Here is a 24,064-nt window from a genome sequence, read left to right on the forward strand (position 1 = left end):
CTGGGTGTGACCCAGAAAGTAAAAAAGAAAAAAAATGTGTACATGTTTGTGTGTGTGTGTGTGTGTGTGTGTGTGTGTATGCACGCGCGTACAGAGAGGCAATAGATTGAACAGGACTGTGAATGGGTTAGAGCACTTGCTTTGCATGTGTGAGGTTCTGGGTGCGATTCCCGGCACCATCAAAATAAGTAAATCAATAAAAGCAAGGCACGGGTGAACGACTGGCCCCTTCTTTACTCTTTCCCGCCGGTGATTCAAGCAGCCGCCTGGGCAAGCGTCGCCAGCCGACAGCCTGAGGTGAAGGCGGCGGCTTATCAGAGGCCGCGCCGTACACCAAGGCAGAAACCTCACTTCCTGAGCTGGGCGTGGGTCTCGGCGCCACAGCCGTCCGGAGCGAGGTGCCCGGCTCCAGCCGTGTCAGGCGGCAGCCTCGGCCATCCTGCCCACACTCGGCTCCTGGGAGGCCAGTCCTGCCCCACGCGCACACCTGGAGGTGAAGCCCCCCGGGATCAAGCGTGGGGCTCACTGAGCACCGAGGGGACACGGGAGACGAGTGACTGCCATCCTCTGCTCCCAGCCCGCCATCGGATCGGAACGTGGGGCGGTGGCTTGGATGAGACTCAGAGCCTGCGGGGGGCAGGGGGGGCTCGATCACCAGCCCAGCCCGGGGCCTCCGTCCAAGCACCTGGGGCTGCAGCAAGGGGCTGTGGGGTCTGTCGCCCGAGCACAGCAGAGGGAGTCACACGCCAGCAGGTAGGCAGGGAAGGTGAGGTCTGCATAATCACCAATAAAGCCACTTCTAATCCCCTCCTGAGGGCTGGCTGCAGGCAGTGAGGACGGGACAGTGACCTGCCACCTTCCCTGTGCTGCAGCCAGAGCCAAGATCAATCTGGAGGCCTGGAGAGTGAACAGGGAGAGGGCAGACCCGGGGGGTCTCGGAGGGGGACCTTAACTGCAACACACATGCATACATGCTCACACATGCTCAAACATGCACACACATACATGCTCACATATACACGCATATGCACACATGCTCACACACAACTGCTCGGACAAGAATACACATACATACACATAGACACACGTGCACACACATTACATGCTCACACACACAGACTCCATACACACATGCACACATGGACATTCAAACACTCACACATGCTCACACATGCAAAATACACATATGCATGCATGGACATGCACATGGGCACACATACACATATGCATGCATGGATGTACACATATGCACACATACACACATATGCAGACACATTTGAGCAAACATGTTCACACACATACACATGCACAGACATGATTCCCTTTAGGCTGCTGGTTTTCCATCTTTTCCCTGCCATGACCCCCATCTAACTGGTCTCCTTCCCATGGGGGCCTCTCCCCTAACCGGTCTGGTGTGAGCTTCCCCCTCCTGCCCCCTTTTTGCCTTTTGGGTCACACCCAGCGATGCTCAGGGGTCCCTCCTGGCTCTGCTCTCAGGATTCACTGCTGGCGGTGCTTGGGGTCCCTATGGGATGCCGGGGATTGAACCCAGGTCAGCCGCGTGCAGGGTGAACACCCTCCCCGCTGTGCTGTCGCTCTGGCCCCCCTGAGGTCCCCATTTAAGCCACTTTCCACTGTGGCCCCTTGGGAATATCCTGGGGGCCAGGGAGGGGAGCAGCCACACAGCCTGGGGGGGGGGGTGAGTGCTGGCTCAGTCATGACCGGCCCATGAGATTCCGGGAGTCACCCCAAACCACACGTCCGGAGCCCGCCCCGAGGACGGGAACCCTAGACATGAGTCTGGGTTCGGGTGGCCGAGAGAGGCCAAGGCTCGGCCCTGAGTGGCACTGCCAGGGCACGGACAGCTGTGGGCTGTGGCTCACGGTGACGCAGCTTAAGAGTGACGGGAGTGGACTGCGAGTGGGCGGGCGGCCGAGCTCCGGGGGTGTGGCGCGGCCGCGGGACCCAGCCATGCCGCCGCCGCCGTGAGCCCGAGAGCTGAGCCCCTCAGAGACGCCGCCTCACTGAGACACTCCCGGGTCTTGTCCGGCGGTCACGAACCACAGCAGCTGCGGCAAGGAGCCCGTGCGGCACCCAAACGCCCACAGAGGCGTCTCGGGGTCCGTCGTGCTGGGGACCGTCCTGCACCTCCCGCCGCCGTGTGAGGACGAGACCGCGCCCTGCGTGTCAGTGCGCTCCAGGCAGGGCTGGGCAGGGCCCGCGGGGTGTCCGGCCCGTCATCGCCCGCTCCGTCACCGTCACAGAGGGCTCCCAGCTGAGGCAGCAGACCCGGCCGTCCAGCGGTCCGTGGAGCAGCTCCTGGTCTAGCCCCACGCCCCCCCCAACACACACACACACACACACACACACACACACACAGAGTGTTGTGTCTTCCTGTCTGTCCATGTGTAGGACCCCGGCTACTTTCTATCATAAACTACTGTGGTGCAAAAAATAAAGAAAGAAAAAGACACCCCCCCAAATACAAAACAGGAGGGGGCAGGGCTATGTGTGGGTTTGAGCGGTGAGGCACACGCCTTGTGTGCGCGAAGCCCCCAGTCCGGCCCCAGCATGGGGGCTGAGGGGATAGACATGTGGGGGTGCACTCGTGGTCACCACACAGTTCCCCGTATGGTGCCCTTAGCACCGCCAGGAGCAACCCCTGAACACAGAACCAGCAGTAAGTCCTGAGCACTGATGGTGTGACCCAAACATAAGAAAGAAAAGGAAAGGAAAGAAAGAAGGGAGGAAGGAAGGAAGGAAGGAAGGAAGGAAGGAAGGAAGGAAGGAAGGAAGGAAGGAAGGAAGGAAGGAAGGAAGGAAGGAGGAAGGAAGGAAGGAAGGGAGGGAGGGAGGAAGGGAGGAAGGGAGGGAGGGAGGGAGGGAGGGAGGAAGGAAGGAAGAGAAAGAAAGAAAGAAAAAAGAAAGAAAGAAAGAAAGAAAGAAAGAAAGAAAGAAAGAAAGAAAGAAAGAAAGAAAGAAAGAAAGAAAGAAAGAAAGAAAGAAAGAAAGGAAGGAAGGAAGGAAGGAAAAAAGGAAGGAAGGAGGGAGACAGGGAGGGAGGGAGGGAGGGAGGGAGGGAGGGAGGAAGGGAGGAAGGAGGAAGGAAGGAGACAGGGAGGGAGGGAGGAGATAGGGAGATAGGGAGGGAGGGAGGGAGGGAGGGAGGAAGGGAGGGAGGGAGGAGGAAGGAAGGAGACAGGGAGGGAGGGAGGGAGGAGATAGGGAGGGAGGGAGGGAGGGAGGGAGGGAGGGAGGGAGGGAGGAAGGGAGGGAGGGAGGAGGAAGGAAGGAGACAGGGAGGGAGGGAGGAGATAGGGAGGGAGGGAGGAGATAGGGAGGGAGGGAGGAGACAGGGAGGGAGGGAGGGAATGAATCACAGCTGGTGACTTCGACCCAGGTGGAAAGCAGACTCCACGCTGGCCCCGAGGCTGCGTGTGGAACCCCCTCTCTGGCCGCCTGCCAGGAGCGGCCCCGACCACCCACGGCGTCACAGGAAGGATCACACAGGCAGGAACAGACAGAGACGCCCAGCGGGGATCCAATTGCGTTTATTTCTCTTACAGAGACAGCGGAGTCAAAACCAGCCCCAAATGCAGGGCAGAGGTCGGGTGGGACCGACGGGACGTCCCCTCTCCAAATGCCCACACCCACACGCGCACACACGCACGCACACGCGTGTGTCAGGTGACATGGAGAGGGACATCTGCTCGGGTTAGCTGCAGCAGTGTGTTAGGGAAACGGCCTCCGTCCACTCCCGCTCCCCCGGCTCCCCTTCCCCTTCCCTCGGAACAGCCTCCGCTTCCGGGGCAACTCCCTCAGAGCGAACACACGCGCCAGCTCGCTGCCTCCGCGGAGCGCTCCCTACTCCGCGCGGGCGACGCTCTGTCCTGTGCCATCCGCCACACGACCACCTCACACCCTAAGTACTACAGTGAGCCGCTAACCAGGGCTTCGCTTGTGCAGGCTGCGAATAGGTACTTGGCAATGTATTCGAGAAAAAGTACTTTATCAGGGGCAGGGCGGGGGGGGGGGGGGGGGGGACCTTGAAAGACAAGTCTCTGAAATTATTATTCATTAATTTATAGTTTAGGGCCTACCCCCAGCAATGCTCAGGGCTCACTCCTGGCGGGGCTGGAGGACCAGGGGTGATGTCAGGGCAGGGCAGGAGCCGTCCCCAAACTACCGTCTCTCCAGATCTAGAATTATTTTAATTTTTCATAGGCATCTTAAATAAGATAAAAAGAAGGGATAAAATAGTGGAATTGACTGATTTCAAACTAAATAGACGAACTCTCCAGGAAGATGCTCTATAGTAAGAAATATAATATAAATAGCACCTTATTAAGATTTCTGCAGGGGTTTAATACTTCTGATATTAGGATAAACCTTTTATAAACCTTTTAAAAAGTTTTTTTTTTTAAAACTTGAAATTTCTAACTTTAGTGTTTGTTCACAAAGGCCATTGTTGATGGCCCTGAAAACAAACAATTTATATCTGGCTTTGTCTATTAGTAAACACTTCCTCTGGGTCCACATTTTATCATGAAAAAAAAAATATTTGTTATATTCATTAATAAATGTGCCAACTAATTTCACTAAATTTTTTTTCTAGTATTTTCTAATGCCACAGCTTACTAGGAAATTATAAAAAAAAATCAAAAATACAAATCGTCCAGGTTTTAACTATTAAAAAAACAAAAACAAAAACAGGGGGATAGCTGTTTCTCTTATACACCCTGAAAACACATCTATAAAAATATCTTTTTAAAAATACAGTAACACTGCTCAGTTGTTAGGTCTCAGTTGCTGTTGTTTCGTGTTTCCTTTTTTTTTGTTTGTTTGTTTTTTTCTTTCCTTAGAAGGAACCAGAAAGAACGCCTCGGTTCTTTGGATTGCTCTCTGTTTTGTAAAAAGTTTTGCGGCTTTCTGCAATGACGACTAACCAAAGAGAAAAAGAAAGAGTGCTCTCTTCAGTGTAGTAGTGACAGACACACACATCCGTCCACTTCTCCCGGAGCACTGGGAAGGGAGCCAGGGCACCACGAGCATCTCTGGGCGTTGGGGGAGGCCCCAGCTGACGGATGCTCTCGCCCCTCCCCCATAAAGTGCACTGAAGCGCTTTTCCTCCCGACAGGGCCTGGCTCCCCCTCCCAGCTCCTGGCTCTCACCCACGTCCCCTTCTCCAGTAGAACCTCCTGGCCTCGAACCCGACCCACTCACCTCCACCTCGGCCCTCCACACTTGCCTTCTTCCACCCGCCAGGGGATCCCGCGCCTGTCCCTGCGTGGGGACCTGCCCTCGGACCCCCCACCCCCACCCCGGGAAGCCGGAGCCCAGGGAATGGAGAGTTTCCTCCCGGAGACCTGAAGGGTGCGATTTCAAAGAGATAGGAAATTCATAGATCATAAATAATGTCAGTTCCCACCGTGAAACGCTCAGGACGTCATCGGCAATGCAGGCAGGCTGCAGGCCCGGGGACCCCCACGGGTGTTCCCTCTCAGTCCTTCAAAGTTAATTTTTTTTTAATGTGTTTTTTTTGGGTTTTGTTTTTTGTTTTTTTTTTTTGGTTACATAAGAGGTATTGAGTACTAGTTCATGCCTCTGTATACCCACGGTAGCAAAGGGGGTTAGCAGAATATACGGAGGAATGGGTTTGGCTGACGTCAGACGCCCCGGCGGGCGTTTCCACACCAGTCAGAGATCAGCTCCATCCTTCACACACTCTCCTAGAGGAGATGATTTTCGCTGCATTTGAAATCTCGAAAGCAGACCCAGCCCGGTTCCAGGGTTTCGAGAAGCAAAGGCGAAATGCAGGCGGCAGACGGAACCGCTGCTCTCATGCTCACAGAACCGTTTCCCAAGACAAACAAACCCAGAGTTTCCCCAGGTGGGTAACAAAGAAAAAAAAACCCAAACTCGGCAGCCCTGGTGTTCTCGGCAAAATGACGGTGCCCGAAATCTCCCATCCTAAGAGGTGGTCCGTTAGAGATCCAACTTGCCCTTTGTAAGAATTTGGTAGGGGGGGGAGGCTCGGAGAGGGTCCCCAAATGGGTCTCTTTCCGGAGTTCTGTGGCATTGGGTGATGGGCCCAGACGACCCCGCTTCCCTCCTACTGGGGAGGAGAGAAGTAAACTCTGCAATAAAAATGTTCAAAAATAAAGATTTTGACAGAACGCCGTGTGGCTGGGTAGGAACAGAACAGTCACCACCAGGACCTGGCAAGCCAGCCAGGCGTCCCCAGAGCCGAGTCGTGCCATCCGCACAGAGGTTTTGTTCTTTGTTTTTTGGTTTTTTTGTGTTTTTTGTTTTTTGTTTTTGAAGCTCAAGTTCAATATGTTTCAAAGCGTTTGGTACTACACTGGCACGAACAGCTTCCGGATAACCAGTCGGTCGGGGGTCGTGTTCATTCCCTGGACTGAGCCTCCCCCCACGCCCCCCCCACACACACACATACACGCCCCCTTGGGAAATCGGGTGGGTTCTGATCAACTGGCAGACAGATTCCACTAGGACCCAGGACGCTGACCCCTGGGGCGGCGAGAGCTAAACTGGCTTTGCTGGACCAGCCCCGCCTCACCCGGCCCCGGGCCCACAGGTCTGCAGCGTGAGGGAAGGCCAGGTCCGTTCACTCCCGCTGAAGTGAGTGTCCATCAGGGCAGAGGCCGGAGCAGGAGGCAGGGAGGCGGGGAGGGGGTCACCTGCAGCCTCAGCTCTGCTCCGAGGAGTGTCCCAGGGGCCCAGGGTGAGGGCGCGGCTTACAGCCAGGTGAGAAACGGTTCGCTTTTGTTCAGAGCCGACTCGACGTCGTTGAAGAGCGGGATCAGGTCTTCGGATTCCAAGGTGCCGAGGTCCACGTTCGTGCCCGGGAGACAGTCAAGGAAGTCGGGGAAGCGGTTCTGCTGCGGGTTCATGCTCATGGCCGTCGGGGCCGCGCTGTCTCCTAGAGAAGCATCCGAGGGGCCCCCTTCAGCGGTTTGCTTGGTTGGGGGGGGAAAGGCTACCCGCGGGGTGCATGGGAGCTGTCATGGGAGCGTTAGGGGGAGCTCGAACCCGTGGCTCCCGGGGAAGCATGCACCTCCCTGGGCCTGGGTTCGAGCTGCCATGTGCAGAGGGGACGGTGGTGGTGCTTCCCAGTGGGGGTGCAGCAAGAGGTGCAGGGGCAGGGTGGAGCCCTGGCGGGCAGCTCACGGGAAGCTCCTGAACTCGGGGCTCCCTCTCCGGCCCCTGCTGGGTTTCCTCTTGCTAAAGATCTCCGAGATACGGCCCACGGGGTCGCCTGACTAGCTCTGACCCTCCCACTCGGGGTTAAAAATGAAGCCCCTCTCGACGGCAGGTCGCAAACACTCCAGTCTGCAAACTTTCAGCCCCTGCCAGCGGAGGGGAAGGGTCCCGCAGGAGAGCCGCAGAGACGCCCGGACACTCTTACATGTCTCTGGGCAGCCCGGGTCCAAGAAAGTGGCCCGAAGGCGCTGGAGGAAGCACCGTGTCTGACCGCGGGCTGCGCCCCCCAGGGCAGGCTCGGAGCACAGGGTGACTGACCCCGGACAGGTCTTCTCTAGTTCCCGGGGCTCTCTCGTTCCTAGGAACTTCCCATTTGTTTCGGGTATTAGGGCCACACCAGCAGTGCCTGGAGACCATGTGGTGTCAGGGACAGAACGGGGGCTTCCATGTTAACTCAGCCCAGCTCTCTCTCTCTCTCTCTCTCTCTCTCTCTCTCTCTCTCTCTCTCTCTCTCTCTCTCTCTCTCTGTCTCTCAGTCTCTCTCTGTCTCTCAGTCTCTCTCTCTCTGTCTCTCTCTCACTGTTTGTGTCTCTGTGTCTCTGTCTCTGTCTGTCTCTCTCCCGCTCGCTCTCTTTCTCTGTGTCTCTCTCTCTGTGTCTCTCTGTCTTTCTCTCTCTCACTGTCTCTCTCACTGTGTGTGTCTCTGTCTCTGTGTCTCTGTCTCTGTCTCTCTCTGTCTCTCTCTCTAACTCCTAAAAGACATGATGGGGGACTGGCAGCTAGTACAGCATGTAGGGCGCCTGCCTTGCACACGACTGATCTGGGTTCGATCCCCGGCACCACCCGTGGTCCCCTGAGCCCCGCCAGGCCTGATTCCTGAGTGCAGAGCCAGGAGTCAGCCCTGAGCACCACCGGCTGTGGGCCCAGATAACACAGGTGCCAGGGCTGCAGAATCACTCCAGGAGGAAGGACCCCCTCCCACCCGGCCCCGGGGTCTCCCTCCGCTCCCCTCACTCATGGCCCACGGCTATTCCCGTGCCTCTGAGCAGGCTGCACTCGGCTTCCCTGCCCCCGTGCTCCCTCCCGCCCCCCACCCGGGGAGCCCTGGAAAGGCTCCACAGGACCGAGTGCACACGGCAAGGGGGACACCCCACCTTGTCCAGGCTGCCCAGATCCCCAGCCCCAGCCCTGCACCAGACCCTGTGACTGCTGATGTCCCCAACAGGGTCAGCCAGTCCTGCATGTTCTGAGAAGAAGGGGCTGGTGGGCGACAGGCGCCCCCAGGGAAGGAGGGCGAGGCAGGCGGCCTCTCCAGGGACCCGGGACAGTGCCCACCTGTGTCCATCTCGTCCACGTTGCTGAGGAAGTCCTCGGGGGTGGCGGGCACGCTGTAGCAGCCCAGGCCCAGGCCACTGTCCGCGCTCTGCTCCCGCGAGTGGTAGGCCCCCCTGCAGAGGCAGAGAAGGACAGGTCTCAGCACGGGCCATCCGGGCCATCGAGGAAACGTCCCTCCCAAGGACAGGGGCAGGAGATGGGAGGCACCCAAAGGGACAGGGCAGGGAGTGGAGGGTCAAAGTGAAGTCACAGAGCAGCTTCGACCTGGGCAAAGGCCTCAATTCGGGCTGCACATGACTGGGAGCAGAAGGGGGAGGAGCGGGGGGACCTCAGAGGTCAGGCTTGGGGGGATCTGTGTGAATCTGGACCCCTGAAGCAGAGACGGCACTGTGAACCCGTGCTCCGGCAACCTATAAAAATGTACAATCCAGGGGCCGGAACAGACCCGAGTTCAATCCCCGGCATCCCATAGGGTCCCCCGCGCACCACCAGGAGTGACTCCTGAGTGCAGAGCCAGGAGTAACCCCTGAGCATTGCCGGGTGTGGCCCCCAAAAAAGGCAAAAACTAAAAAAAAGTGCAGGGGCTGGAGCGATAGTACAGGGGGTAGGGCGTTTGCCTTGCATGCAGCCAACCCAGGTTCGATTCCCAGCATCCCATAGGGTCCCCCCAGCACCGCCAGGAGTAATTCCTGAGTGCAGAGCCAGGAGTCACCTCTGTGCATCACCAGGTGTGACCCAAAAAGAAAAAAAAATTTCACTTCTTTGTTTCAATGACTCCCCCCCCCGCCCCACCGTGGTGAAACAATCTCGGGGAGAAGAGGGAAAGCAGAGCGTTCTCAGGTACCCAGCCCTCCACCTGCCCCACTAGCCTCACACCTAGCCACAGTATAATCCTCACACCCAGGACACCGAGTAACCCATGGACTCAGCTAAGGACCCGCCCCCACTTCCCTGGAAACATCGTCTCTGAATTGTTTGCTTCTCTGGTTTGCCTCAATACCCTCGCACAGGTGGACTCGGCATGCACCCCCGATGGCGATGGCTCACACTTGGTGTGGTTTCACTACTACAAATCCCAGCGCTAGCGTCAACGTGCTCATCTCGGGGTAGGGGCCGACTGCCGAGACTCTTCCGAATACGGCAACAGGGAGATGTTGAAATGATCAGCCTGTTCCCATTTTCTGATGGCTGCCCAGTGGCTTTACTGCACGTCATGTTACCAATTTTAGAAAGTTAATAAACACTGGGGCTGGAGCGATAGCACAGCGGGGAGGGCGTTTGCCTTGCATGCGGCCAACCCGGGTTCGATTCCTCCGTCCCTCTCGGAGAGCCCAGCAAGGTACCAGAAATATCTTGCCTGCAGGGCAGAGCCTGGCAAGCTCCCTGTGGCGTATTGGATATGCCAAAAACAGTAACAACGAGTCTCACAATGGGACGTGACTGGTGCCCGCTCGAGCAAATTGACGAGCAATGGGGTGACAGTGCCACAGTGCTCCAGTGAGTAAACAATGAAGTCCCATGAGTGAGTCAATGCCCTTTGATAAGTTTCAGGGGTTCTGCCTTACGTGTGAGCTTCGGCTCTATCCTACACATGCCCCCCCAGACCACACCCCTCACCGGACAAAGGTCCCCACTGAAAAGAAAAAGAGGGAGACGCCCCCTCCCCAACTTTCTGTTCCTCTGCCGCCCCCCCCCCAGCTGCCCCCCAACCCCCCAGCCCTCCCAAGCGCCCACTTACCCATTGAGGAAGGGATCGGAGCTATTGTTGGTGATGGATCTCATGTCGGGGGTCATGGCCGGAGGGCTGACGATGTTCTGCACCGTGGCCAGCATCTCAGGCTTCATGGGCAGCTGCCTGCAGAGAGCCTCCTCCTGCGGAGAGAGGGGGAGGCCCGGGCCCTGGTGACACGCCCCCCTCGCCCAGGACCGGAGCAAAGCACGTTCCCGTGACAACCCTTCACCAACTGAGGCCAAGCACTGTGGGTTGGTCTCCAGAAGGTCAGGAGTTGGTGGAGTTCCTCCTCTCTGGAGCCCCTTGGAGACGGAAGCCGCGGGGGCGTCCACCCCACCCATCGTGATGGTTTAAGTGGATCTCAAGGGTCTTGAGGTCAAGACCCGGTCACCAAGTTTGTGTTTGTTTTCTAGTTGACGCGTTGTTTCTGGCTGACTCGCAGTGGCGCAGGTCCGATGCGAGAACCACTTGGGAATCAACTCGCAGGAAGAAAGACCCGCAGGTCGCCCTCTGTCCCGAGCCAGCTTTCCTTTGCCAAGTGTCCACCCCCAAAACTATACACGTAGCGACTGAAGAGACTTTGTCCAGGTGCAACCTCCAGGGAAGCCAAGCGAGGCCAGACCCCAAATCTCTCCGCTCGGGAAAGAGATCTTCCCGGATGTGTTGGTGCCGCACCCCCACCTGAAGCAAGCTCCTTCCGGGGCCAAGGGGGGGCGCCTTCCCACCTTCCAGGCTGAAAGCACTGGTCTTCGGGACCCTCAACCCCCAAAGCCACGGCTACCCCTGCGAACAGAACTCCCAGGCTCTCAGTCACAGAATCTCTGCTACGTGGCTCCAGCTCTGACACGCTGGGTTTGAGACAGTCTAGACAAGTCCTGGTGAAGTCATCAGCTAAAAAAACGCGGGTTCCCAGGGCTCACTGTGCTGCAAGGGGAGCTCGGCTCCTACAAAGGGGGCAAGACCTGATTAAAAAAAAAAAAAAAAACTGTGCTAGGGCTGGAGCGATAGCACAGCAGGTAGGGCGTTTGCCTTGCACGTGGCTGACCCAGGTTCGATTCCCAGCATTCCATATGGTCCCCTGAGCACTGCCAGGAGTAATTCCTGAGTGCAGAGCCAGGAGTAATCCCTGTAAATTGTCGGGTGAGACCCAAAAAGCAAAAACAAACAAACAAAAAAAACTGTGCAACTAATGAAGAGCCAAAACAAATACCAAAGCAGCAAAGAGCACCTGGTCGAAGTGTGATCACCAAGACCGTGGATGATCAGAAGACTTAACCCAGGAAGGTTAGTAAGTCTTAAGATGCGAACGGCACCACTGAGCACTGCCTGGGGTGGCTCCCAAACCTCTCAAAATAAAGTGAGGTCAATTTTTAAAAAAATAAGTGAAGGGGCTGGAGCCATAGCAACCCCTGTGCACCACCGGGTGTGACCCAAAACGCAAAAATAATAATAAAAATAAGTGAAAAAAACAAAATTTAAAGGTTCATTTTTAGGAACATGATTGGCTAAAATATAAAATGCATGACATATATTTCACTACATAATGATACAAAGTGGTTGCTTGTTAAAATATACACAAGGGGGGCTGGAGCGATAGCACAGAGGGTAGGGCGTTTGCCTTGCACGTGGTCAACCCAGGTTCGATTCCCAGCATCCCATATGGTCCCCTGAGCACCACCAGGAATGATTCCTGAGTGCAGAGGCAGGAGTAACCCCTGTGCATTGCCAGGTGTGACCCAAAAAGCAAATAAATAAATAAATAAATAGAATTTCAAAAATAAATAAATAAAACATACACAAGGAAAGAAAAATGTTTATGAGATCACCAGAAACTGGATATGAAATGAACAGTTCTAAACATTCCCTTCAGTGACCTGACTTCGGGCATACTGCAGACAGACACAATATAGATTTTTGTTTTGAAAGAATACATGGGTGGCTGAGGGCAAAACTGCTCTTCTACTGGGAAAGCAGGTCGCTGCAACATGCCTCTGCTCCCTCCGTTTTAAGCTCAAGGACCCCACTCTGTCCCTTCTGAAGAAGACTTGAGCCCCTCACGCCAAGGAGCAATACCACGTTTGGCCTGAAGGGGGCGTGCACAACAAGCTTTCAGTTCTCATGTGTCACAGGAGAAAGAATACACCAAGTGGGTGTTCAGGGACATCGAATCACTCTGAACGGTAAATTAGACTCTCTTGTAGTTTATTATTTTGCTTTTATTTGTTTGCTGGGAGGGAGGGGAGGAGGGGTTGCTCTGGGTTATTCCTTCCAAAAAGTGCAGTGAGAGAGCAGCCTGCAGGGGGCAGCACTGACCACAGCGCCAGCCTTCCCCTGACCCCGTGCCTCCTCACACCCCGGGGCTGTTCCACTCCATTCTCGGGACCACCCAGAAATCTCCGTTTGGCAGACGGGGCCACTGAGGCACAGGGCACTGAGCCGCCTGTCCCGGTGCCACGGCAAGGGCCGGAGAGGCTGGGCGTCACCTGACCTGCTCTCCCGACCTTCCTCTCCTGCTGGCTGCAGGACTGAGACTTTATTTTCCTTCTTTCTCTGCATTCATCAGCGCCTGTTTGTTCCCCAGCTATGAAGTGGAAAGGGCAGCCCTTCCTCTAGCTGGCTCCCCCCTCACCCCTGCGCCCTCCCCTCACCGCCTCACCCCTGCCCGCTCTCTCCTCCTCCTCCTCTTTCTCCTCTTCCTCCTCCCCCTCCTCCTCCTCCTCTTTCTCCTCTTCCTCCTCCTCCTCTTTCTCCTCTTCCTCCTCCCCCTCCTCCTCCTCTTCTTTCTCCTCTTCCTCCTCCTCCACCTCCTCCTCTTCCTCCTCCTCCTCCTCTGACCACTTCCCCCTTCACCTCCCCCCACCCCTCTCCCCTAACCCCTGCACCCTCCCCTCCTCCTCTGCTCACTTCCCCCCTTCCCTCCCCATCCCCCTCCCCTCACCTCTCTGCACTTCTCCCCCTTCCCCTTCTCCCCTGACCACTCCCCCCTCCTCCCCCACTCGACTCTCCCCCCCCTCCTCCACCCCAACTTTACTTTCTCTCTCTTACCAAGGAGGGGGGCGGGGGTGGAGAGACTTGTAAAAGAAGGGCTTGGGGATCTCTGGGCAGAATCCGTGGTCACCCCCTGAACGCCCCAAACTGAGTCATTAGAATCACAGTGATGGGGCAGACAGTGGGGAAGGGGGCGGGTGGAAAGGACGGAGAGATGCTGATTTGCAGGTGGAGTCTGGAAGCTCCACGATCCCCCCTGGGCGCAGCCGGCCAAGGAATTGATATCCAGAAGGTGAGGACTCTGGCCTCCTGGCCCTTGGCCGTGACCCTGGCCTGGGGTGGGGGGCGGGGCTGGGCCCCATGACAGTCTCTTCTGCCTCTTCTGCGTGCTCGTGTGTGGGCTGGGACCCACACCCAGGGAAAGTGGGATTGTTTTAATTACAAAGGGCGGGGCGAGGAGAACAAAAGAGAGAGAGAGAGAGAGAGAGAGAGAGAGAGAGAGAGAGAGAGAGAGAGGCAGAATGAAACAATCTGAGCATTAAAATAGTGATTTGCTATGGAGCCACTCGCCTTGTCTGCCAAAACCCCGGGGGTCTCCAGAGCCCAAATGCTGATTGATTTATTTACCGCCCTTAGAGCGGGGAGGGGAAGCCAGTGCCAACTCCCTTTCAACTCTGTGCCAAGAGATTCTCCGACTCCTGCTCAGGTGGCCAGGGGCTGGGAGTCTGAAGGGGCTCATCTCCTGTGCAGCTGCCTGGGGTCTCAGGGGAAGAGCTGGGAGAGGACCCTAGGGAGACACTGGGAGGCCCTAATTAGCATCCCTGGCCCCTTTGGGCGTCTCTCTCAAGCCTCTGCTCTCCTGTCATCTCTGTTGTCCCTTCCCAGAACAAAAGGAAACGTTATAATTTACCTCTTCCCCTGCGACTTCAAAAGGGACGGCAGGATGCATTCTGCCCTTGGCGGCTGGCTAACATCCAAAGGGGGGGGCAGGGGCGACAGGCTGGGGTGGGGGGTGTCAAGGGCCAGCAGCACCGAATACGGTCCCCTGAGCACCGCCAGAGTCAGGAGTCAGCCCTCAACACTTGCGGTGTGACCCCCAAACTCCCCAAAAGTGGCTGTCCCTTGGCGTAAACTGGGGAAGCCTCCATTTTAAAAAGGCGTTTCGACACCCAAGAGTAGTAGAGAGAAGGACCAGGAGGTCTGCCCCACAGCTTGGAAACTGGCCTCACACGCTGGGGGGAAAGGCAGTTGAGACAGGAACACCGAGTAGAGGATGCTGGGAGGACCCACTCGGGCTGAAAGCCAAGTACCGAAAGTAGACTATAGACTGAACATGACGGCCACTCAATGCCTCTATTGCAAACTACAACATCCAACAGGAGAGAGAACAAAAGGGAATGCCCTGCCGCAGAGGCAGGGTGGGGTGGTGGGGGTTGGGGTGGGGGTGGGGGGAGGGATACTGGGAACATTGGTGGGGGAGAATAGGCACCGGTGGAGAGATGTAAACCAAATACAAACATGAAAGTTCATAAGTTTGTAACTGCACCCCACGGTGATTCACTAATAGAAATTAAAAGTAAAAAGGCGTTTCTATTGCTAACAGTTTTTAAGGGGGTCCTTTCTAATTCTTTTTTGGGGGGCTTGGGGAGTTACACCTGGCAATGCTCTTTGCTCAGGAGGGACCCCGTGCCGGGCTTAGGGGACCATATGTGGAGCACGGGCCAGAACCAGGCTTGGCGGAGGGCCAGGGCAAACGCTCCGACCTCTGGACCGTATCTTCAGCCCCAGAGGGTCCTTGCGCCAAGAAGAGAGAAAATGAGCCAACTGCTCAGTGTTCCAGGCTGACTACTCCTGGCTCTGTGCTCAGAGACTTGCTCCTGACAGGACTCGGGCGAGGGACAACATGGGGTGCCAGGGACTGAACCCAGGTCGGCCATGATCAAACTGTTCTTAGTCCTCCATAACACGAGCATCCCCGAACAGCTGCGACACCCAGTTCTTCCTAGAACTTGTAGGGAAATGAAATGCTGACGGAAAACAGGCGTGGGATGCTAGGGGTGTGTGTGTGTGTGTGTGTGTGTGTGTGTGTGTGTGTGTGTGTGTGTGTGTGTGTGTGTGTGTGTGTGTGTGTGTGTGTGTGTGTGTGTGTGTGTGTGTGTGTGTGTGTGTGTGTGTGTGAGTGAGTGTGCTTGGCTGCTACCTGTATCTGTGAGTGGCTCACTGGACGGGCTGCTGTCCCAGTCCACCTGCACTCAGAAGCGCACCTAACCCTGAGCCTGAGTTTTGCGGGTCGCTGTCACCTCACAGCAGCAAGGGGCCTGCTGGGCACCGGTGAGCCTCGGAGGAGCTGTTGTCTTCCCATCTCAGCACCTTCCTGCCGAGTGCGTCCCTGCCCTGGGGCCCTGGACCCGGAATGGGGTGGAGGATGCGGCCAGCTGGCCAGCCCCAAGAGCAAGGCAGGCGTGACCTGACCGGCCAGAATTCCAGGCCTCGGGCCCAAGGCTCCCGGTCTCTGTCGTTCAGGTTCCCAGGGTCAGGCTGAGTCAGCACTTCTGGCCCAGGCTGGTTCTGCAGGAATGTGGGATGGTGCGGACAGAGGAAGGGGGACATGTGCTAATTGCTGGGCCGGGAGGCTTCTGCACAACACGGCCCCTGTGGGGAAGGGGACCTCAGAGCAAAGCTGACTCCGCCCAGAAGTCACTGGCTCACGCTGGGTCTCTTACCCGGTTACTCAAATTTTCCATTTCGTTGGGAAAAGATGCAAACGTGCCCTCTGGGAACAAATAAACACTGCCGGCTCATGAAGCCGGAAGAGAGGAAGATTCACCAGCCACGCCGGGCAGGCAGGGATGCGGGGCTAACAGGAGGTCTTCCAAGCTAGAACCTTCCGGAAAACCGCTCCCCTACACCCACCGGCTTCATGACTAAATGAGAGGCCTCGGAGATCGGGGATAGGGGATCCGGTGCTCGTCTTGCATGTGGCTGACCCTGGTTCAGTCCCCGACACCACCTCAGTCCCCCGAGAGTAGTGCCGGAAGTGACTCCTGAGCACTGTCAGGAGCAAGCTCAGAGCTCTGCTGGGTGTGGCCCCCAAACAAAACAACAAAATAAATAATAGACCCAAAGCACCCGCCTTTGGCAGCCATGATCTGCTTCCACCCGAGGAATGGCTCTCCCGGCTGCCCGGCACGGCTCTCTAGGAGGGCTCAGGGCACCTTAGGATTTGTATCCAGCCCTACTGAGAGAGCTGACAAGGCCGGGGGGCTAGTCCAACAGGCCCGCGGGGTCCCCCAGGCATGGAGCCTGCAGTAGCCCCCAGCACAAGAGGGTACGGCCCCAAACAGAAGCAAGTTTGCAAGCTCCGAGGCCAGAGGCGTCCAGCACCAACAGCACAAGTTCTGCAGTAAACAGAAGGAACGAGTGACTCTCCGAGCTGTCACGGAGAAGAGAACAGAACAACGGTGCCAGCTGCTTCCAACTGTTGGGCAGGCGGGGGCTGGCACTAGAGACTGATCACCAGCCCCAGGTCCAACGCACGTATTCTACCACTGAGCCTTACACCTCACTGTATTATTTATTCCCCCCTGTAGTGCTCAGGGGTTACTCCTGACTCTGTGCTCAGGGGACCGTATGGGCGCCCAGGATCAAGCCGGGGTCTGTCACATGCAAGGGAAGCACCTGATTCCCCGTATCATCTCTCTTGCCCTGGATGTTTGCCTTGTTGGGGGGCCGCCCAGGTGCTGACAGCTTACTCCTGGCTTTCTGCTCAGGGAGCACTCCTAGAGGTGCTCAGCGACCATTCAGTGGTGCTGGGGACTGAGCCAGAGTCGGACAGTGCAAGGGATACGCCTTACCCGCTGTTCTGTGTCTCCAGTCCTGCACTTTTCAAAACCAAAATACACGCAGATAGGGGCCGGAGTGATAGCACAGTGGGGAGGGCGTTTGCCTTGCACACAGCCAACCCAGGTTCAATCCCCGGCATCCCATAGGGTCCCCTGATCACCGCCAGGAGTAATTCCTGAGTGCAGAGCCAGGAGTAACCCCTGAGGATCGCTGACTATGACCCAAAAGCAAAAAAGAAAAGATAAGTTACTCTAAATAGGATTACTACTCAAAGACAGAAAATAACACAGTGATTTCCTGCCCAGAGACAGGATACGGTCTCTGGAAAAGCAGCAGATGTGGCCAAAGCAACACAGCAGGGAGGGCATTTGCCTTGCACGTGGCCCACCTGGGTTCGATCCCTGATCTCATAAGGTCTCCGGGCACAGATCACAGAGCCACCACGTTAGACAACAATCCCCAGGGTGAAAGGCAGAACCCTGGTTATGGCATAAGGGGGTGCGCCTTCGAGTTACAGGACTTTCAACTGGACGATAAAGCACAGTGTCTATCCATTCATGTCTGAGGAATTGTTCTAATTTTTTTGTATTTGAAGCCTCCCCTTATCGCTACCTTCTCTCTTTCAACTGGTGAGAAATGCATGATTCGTGTAGGGAAGGCAATGGATCTTTCTGAAAGCATCAGACGGCGCTCAAAGGAGAAAACGTGTTTTCTCACTCCTCCTGGGCCCAGGTGCCGTCTGGGACAGTTAAAAAGGCTCATTTCCTTCAACTGGGGAAGTGGAGCTTTTCACGGGTCTTACTCTTTGTGAGTCATAAAGCAAAGTCTGAAGAATTAGAATAATAAACTAACGCTCTCCTCCCAGAATAGAACACCGCTAGGAGACCTGACAATAACTGGTTTAGCCAACGCTAAGGAACGAGTTCTACTCTTGCACATTAAAAAAAAAGGGGGGGTCCTCCTTCATGAATCTTTTTTTTTTCCTCTTTTGGTTTTGGGGTAATACCCAACGATACTCAGGGCTTCCTCCTGGCTCTGTGCTCAGGAATCACTCTGGCGGGATTCAGGGGATGATACGAGAGGCTAGGGATGGAACCCAGGGCTGCAGCAACCCTAACCACTGAGCCGTCTCTCTGGCCCCTCTAGGATCTTCTTGGATTCATTTACTTTCCTCTGAAGTGTAGCAATAAGTGAAGTGTGGGCCAGAGATGACACAGAGCAGCGTGCTGCTGAATGAATCAATGAAGGAATCAATGGATGTGGAGCACCCACAAAGGCGAATGATCTGCACCCAGGCGTATCAAAGACCCTGCCATCAGCACCCACGAGCAAACCATCCCCCTTTCCTCATTCAACTTCAAGCGCACCAACCCCTTTTTTCGTGCTCCGTGGCGGCTGGCAGGGGGTGGCAGATCCGAGGTCCCTTCTGCCCCAAAGCCACCCTCCGCCCTCTCTCGAGGGGGGGGCGGGGATGTACCTCGGTGGCGGTTTTGACTGAGACAATATGGTAGAAGCGACTCCTGGCGTTTCCAAGATCATGGACCGCCAGCAACTTCGACTTCCTGCCACTAGAAGCATTTGCTCAGGGGATAAACCCACGCGGCAGGGAAATCGCCAGAGGTCACTGCCCGGGGCAGACGCCACACCGTCCCCCCCACCCCCGGCTCACTCCCCTGGCACCTCCCCCGGCGCTCTGCACCTGAGCAACATCACCTCCGACCCTCCTTCCCGGTCCGCTCACCGTGAGGACCCACTACGTGACTCCACCCCAGCGCCCACCTCAGCCCTGCCGGGCCTGGCCACGCCCCCGCGGCTGTACTGGGACCCAACAATACTGATCTGGGTTCCAGCCGCCACGCCTGGGAATAACACGCCGGAAGGCAGCGGCTCACAGGAAACCCATCGCTTCTCCGCCACTCGCTGGGGTTGGCCTAGGAAAGTGGCCGCTTCACCCCTGAGCATAGGCAGTGGCCGTCCCCAGGGGGCACCTCAGCTGGCCCCCGGAGAGTCCCGCTCTCCAGGTGGGCTGGGGAGGGGAGGGACAATGCGAGCCGGAGAAACGGAATCCTGCTCCCAGGCTTCGGGAAGACCAGTGGGCATCGCGCCCTCCCTCCCGGCCTCAGCCTTCCCTCCCGGCCTCAGCCCCCCTCCTGACCTCAGCGTTCCCTCCCGGCCTCAGCCCCCCTCCCGACCTCAGCCCTCCCTCCCGGCCTCAGCCCTCCCCCCCGACCTCAGCCCTCCCTCCAGGCCTCAGCCCTCCCTTCCAACCTCAGCCCTCCCTCCCGGCCTCAGCCCTCCCTCCGGGCCTCAGCCCTCCCTCCGGGCCTCAGCCCTCCCTCCCGGCCTCAGCCCTCCCTCCAGGCCTCAGCCCTCCCTTCCAACCTCAGCCCTCCCTCCCGACCTCAGCCCTCCCTCCCGTCCTCACCCCGCCCTCCAGGCCTCAGCCCTCCCTCCCAACCTCACCCCTCCCCCCCTCCCCCCGTGCCCACGAGGCCCTACCTGCCTCAGCAGCTCCTCCTGGCGCATCCGGATCCTCTCCCGCTCCATCTGGATCCGCTGGAGCCGCAGCTTCTGCTGCTGCTGCTGCTGTGTGGTCAGCGCGTTGGGCAGGGCCAGGAGTCCGGCGGGCGGGTTCTGCGCCGGGTGGCTCTGTGGGCCCAGGGAGCTGGCGGCCATCTGCTGCTGCTGCTGGTGGCCAAGCACTGGGGGAGGAGGGACGCTGGGTCAGCCCAGGGCCCGCGACGAGGCCTTCCGCGGGGACTGTGAGGACGCCGGACTCCGGGGATACCTGCCCGGGCCTGCCCACGCATCGTCCCTCCCCGAGCACCTCGATTCCGCCACCGAGGACGCGGGCACCGGGCTCTCCTGTCTGATCCAGCCTCGGCTTTGGTTCCTGCTCTGAACCCGGGGGTCTGCTCTTCCCCGAGTCCAGAGGGCAGCATGAGCCCTTCCTCGGAAGGGCAAGGCTACAGCCTCTGAGCGCCTGGTGGGGTTCCGGTGGGTGCGTCCCCTGCATGCTCACGGCAGAATTGGGGGTCCCCGGGGCCCAAGGCACTTGCTTTGGGTTCAACTCCTGACAATACTTTTGGCCCCTGGTGGCCCTCCAGGACTGATACCTGAGCACAGAGCCAGGAGTAAGCCCTGGGAAGAGCCAAGTATGACCCAACACCCAGCCCACAACACACACACACACACACACACACACATTAGCATTGTATCACTGTCATCCCATTGCTCATCAATTTGCTCGAGCGGGCACCAGTAACGTCTCCATTGTGAGACTTGTTGTTACTGTTTTTGGAATACTGAATATGCCACGGGGAGCTTGCCAGGCTCTGCCGTGCGGGTGGGATACTCTCAGTAGCTTGCTGGGCTCTCCAAGAGGGACGGAGGAATCGAACCCGGGTTGGCCCTGTGCAAGGCAAACGCCCTACCCACTATGCTATCGCTCCAGCCCACACACAACATTAGGGGGGATATATATGACACCCTGCCAACTCAGACAGAGGCCTAGAATATCTAGGATGGGCAAGTGGCTGTAAGCAACACGGAAAACAGCACAATCAACATCACTCAAAAAGTGATACAGATGCTGGTTGGTCTAAAAAGCCGCCCCAAGCCCAGCACAGAGCATGAACTAACTCGGAACCAGACTGGGGGGGGGGGGAATAAAGGTTCTCTTTTTCTTTTGGGTCACACCCAGCGATGCTCAGGGGTGACTCCTGGCTCTGCACTCAGGAATCACTCCTGGCAGTGCTTGGGGAGCCACATGGGGTGCCGGGGATTAGAACTCAGGTCGGCCGCATACAAGGCAAAGGCCCTCCCTGCTTTGCTCGGCCCAAAGGTTCCATTTTTATAGAGGTAAAATGTCCGCGAGAAAGAAAGTATATTAAAATGCTGACCGCAGGGTGGCTGGATAAGGGGCTAGGAAGGGTGTAGACTGTATTTTTTTATATATTTATCTGCATTTAACAGCATTTAAAATACTAGCAAGCAGTGCTTATCTTTATGAAACAACTCTAAAATTGTTTTGTGATTTTTATAGTTCGTATTCCCATCAAAACTAACATTTTAAAATGTTTTCCCCCCCTTCAGTTTATCAGAAAAACGTGCTTAAGTTCTGGCTGGGCAAGAGTCCATACATAATACAGAAAACCATCGTTTTTAATTCCACATGGTCTTACATCAGGGCCAAAGGCAACGACTTATAATCATACATACGTGATTCATTTATGAGAGCTCAATTTTTACTGTATTTGGTATCACTATTGTTAAAAGATAAAAATTATTACCATACTATTTAAAATCCCAAGGGAAATGTTTTGGATCTTTAGTTTGTTGTAGACATTTTGTGGAAACAGGTTTCATAGCTAACTTTTTTTGGTGGGGTCACACCTGGTGGTACTCAGGGATTATTCCTGACCTCAGTTTTCATCCCAAACATGGAACAGTAGAGAGGAAAGAAGGCACTGAGGGTGGATGCAAGAGGAGGGAGGGAAAGAAGGAAGGAAGGAAGGAAGGAAGGAAGGAAGGAAGGAAGGAAGGAAGGAAGGAAGGAAGGAAGGAAGGAAGGGAAGAAGGAAGGGAAGAAGGAAGGAAGGGAAGAAGGAAGGAAGGAAGGAAGGAAGGAAGGAAGGAAGGAAGGAAGGAAGGAAGGAAGGAAGGAAGGAAGGAAGGAAGGAAGGAAAGAAGCAGGAAGAGAGAGAAGCGAGTAAACAGGCATTTAGAAGAAGATTTGGGTCTGGTGCCTATTGGCCCCAAACCACAGCAGGACTGTGCAGACCCGGCAAGACCAGGCAACTGGCCCCAGTGTCCAGACACTCTGTCCACGGCACGCTGTTACTCAACCCCACGGCACCAGATCCTGCTCAGCCCGTGTGACTCCCGGCGGGTCCCGGCCTGGAGTGGAGCTCTCCCCGCCCCCACCCTGGCGAGTCTCTGGACTCCAGCCTTCCGCTTCCTGCACTCCACTTGGATGGGGTGGCCCAGACTGAGCTCTCCCAGGGGCACCCCCAGAGGGGGCGCGAGGGGAGGGAGACGGTGCCTGTCTGACGCCCGCACGCCAACGAGCGAGCCTCCGGAGGGCTCAGAGGGCAGTACTGTCCAGTGGAAGGGCTCCATCAGCCCGGTCCGGAGGGAGCTGATGCGACTAGGGCAACGGGTGACGATCCCTGCAGAGGCCGCCGTGAGCAGTCTCTAGGAAACACACAGGGGACAGCGAGCCCAAGGGGGACCACGAGGTGGCCCGAGGTCCCGGCACACAGGCATGCGGGAGCCTGGGTTCGATCCCGGCACAGCGACAATCTATCCAGAACATCTAGAGCAACAGACAGAAGCCAGGGGCTGGAGAGACGGTGCAGGGATCGAGACGGTCACCTCACCCATGCCGGCCGGGTCGGAGCCCGAGCACGGCACGTGGTCCCCTGAGCTTCCTGTTACCGTCGGTGTGGTTTGAAGTTCCCTTGTATGTATTTATTACTCATGTGGAACATAGACAAAAGCATAAAAGTAGGAAAGAACTGAAACATGACGTTCAATCCGCGGCTATCGGAAGGGAAGAGAAAAGGAAGCCAGGGTAAGTAAGGGTGTGTGTGTGTGTGTGTGTGTGTGTGTGTGTGTGTGTGTGTGTGTGTGTGTGTGTGTGTGTGTGTGAAAGAGACAGGCAGAGAGAGAGAGAGAGAAAGGGGGGGGGAGGAAGGAGGGAGGGAGGGAGGGAGGGAGGGAAGTATGTACCATGAAGGTGGACTGGGAGCTGGGTGGTGGGAGGGAAACTGAGGACCCCGGTGCTGGGAAATGTTCACTGCTGGAGGGACGGGTGCTGGAACACTGCGTGACTGACACCCAGCCATGAACAGCTTTGCGACTCTGTATCTCACTGTGATTCCATTCAAAACCTGGCTCAAGGGACTTGGGACCGACTGGCCAGCAGAGAGCAGGGGCTCAGGGAAGAGGCAGGCAAGGCCCTGCGGGGAGGGACAACAGCTCCCGGGACCATATTCCAGAATATTCCAGGGAGGGAACAATAGTTCAGTCAAAACAAATTAAAAAAGAAAAAATACCAAAAAACAAGCCAACAATTAAAAAAAGAAAAACAACAGCCCAAGTATCCCGAGCATCCCGCGGGCACGCACCCAGGCCGGGCAGAGCCTGGCAGGCAGAAGACACCGGTGGTCGGGCCGGTCTCCTGAGGGGAGGGGAGGGGAGGGGAGGGGAGGGGAGGGCGCCCGGCAGAAGACCTCCTGCAGGGCGGCGGTGGGGGCTGAAGCTTAAGCCCACGTTACATTGTTTCCCCTTGTTTGCGGCTCCTCCTCGCTGGTCCACGCCCCACCCCTGTGTTTGATCCCCCCGCCCCCCCCCTCCCGGCTTGGCTTCTGGCGGCGTCTGGGGAGTCGGGAGGACCCCGGCGGCTCACAACCGGCCAGAGACATTTCCCGGGCCTGACTCACGCGACAGCACCGGCCACGTCTGGGTTCGAGCCGGAGCCCGGCCCAGAAGTGGGTGCACACGGCGGGGCCGCCCCCCCGCCCCCGCGGCCCCCGTCCCCCAGAGGCCCGGGGCGAGCTCAAGGCCAGGCCGCCTCCCTCGGGTCGGGGCACCAGGCTCATCCCGGGCGCGTGGACGCGAGTGGGGCCGGGGGAGGCATTTCCTGGGGTGGCGCCCCCAACCTGTGGGGCTCTGGCAGCGCCTCGAGCCCGGAGCTGCAGACGCGGGGGGGGGGGGGGGGGCAGGCCAGGGGCCGGGCGTGCCTCCTGGAATGTTTGACGAGCGTCTTCTTGGCCTGGAGAGCGGCAGTGGCTGCGGCTCGTCCTAGGCTGGCGTCCCTCAGCACTAAGACAGGCCTCCGGGCGTCTGTCTGTTCTGTCTGTCTCTCTCCTCTCTCTCCCCTCTCCTCTCTCCTCTCTCTCCGCACCCCTGTCTCCTTGTGTCTCTGTCTCTCTCCGT

The 24,064-nt window shown here is 57.0% G+C and overlaps 1 protein-coding gene across 1 annotated transcript in view; it reads right to left on the minus strand.

Moving 5' to 3' along the window:
* Positions 1-3,535: 3,535 nt before the first annotated feature.
* The window catches only part of WWTR1 (WW domain containing transcription regulator 1), a 116,777-nt gene continuing 96,248 nt past the window's right edge, over positions 3,536-24,064 (minus strand). The window contains exons 4-7 of the mRNA XM_055128621.1: positions 19,622-19,824; positions 10,298-10,431; positions 8,560-8,672; positions 3,536-6,943 (exon numbers count right to left, since the gene is read on the minus strand). Of these exons, the coding sequence (XP_054984596.1) occupies positions 6,759-6,943; positions 8,560-8,672; positions 10,298-10,431; positions 19,622-19,824 (635 nt within the window). The 3' untranslated portion in view covers positions 3,536-6,758. The remainder of the gene's footprint in view (positions 6,944-8,559; positions 8,673-10,297; positions 10,432-19,621; positions 19,825-24,064) is intronic.

The sequence above is a fragment of the Sorex araneus genome, chromosome 2, assembly GCF_027595985.1.
Source record: "Sorex araneus isolate mSorAra2 chromosome 2, mSorAra2.pri, whole genome shotgun sequence".
Lineage (NCBI taxonomy): Eukaryota > Metazoa > Chordata > Mammalia > Eulipotyphla > Soricidae > Sorex > Sorex araneus.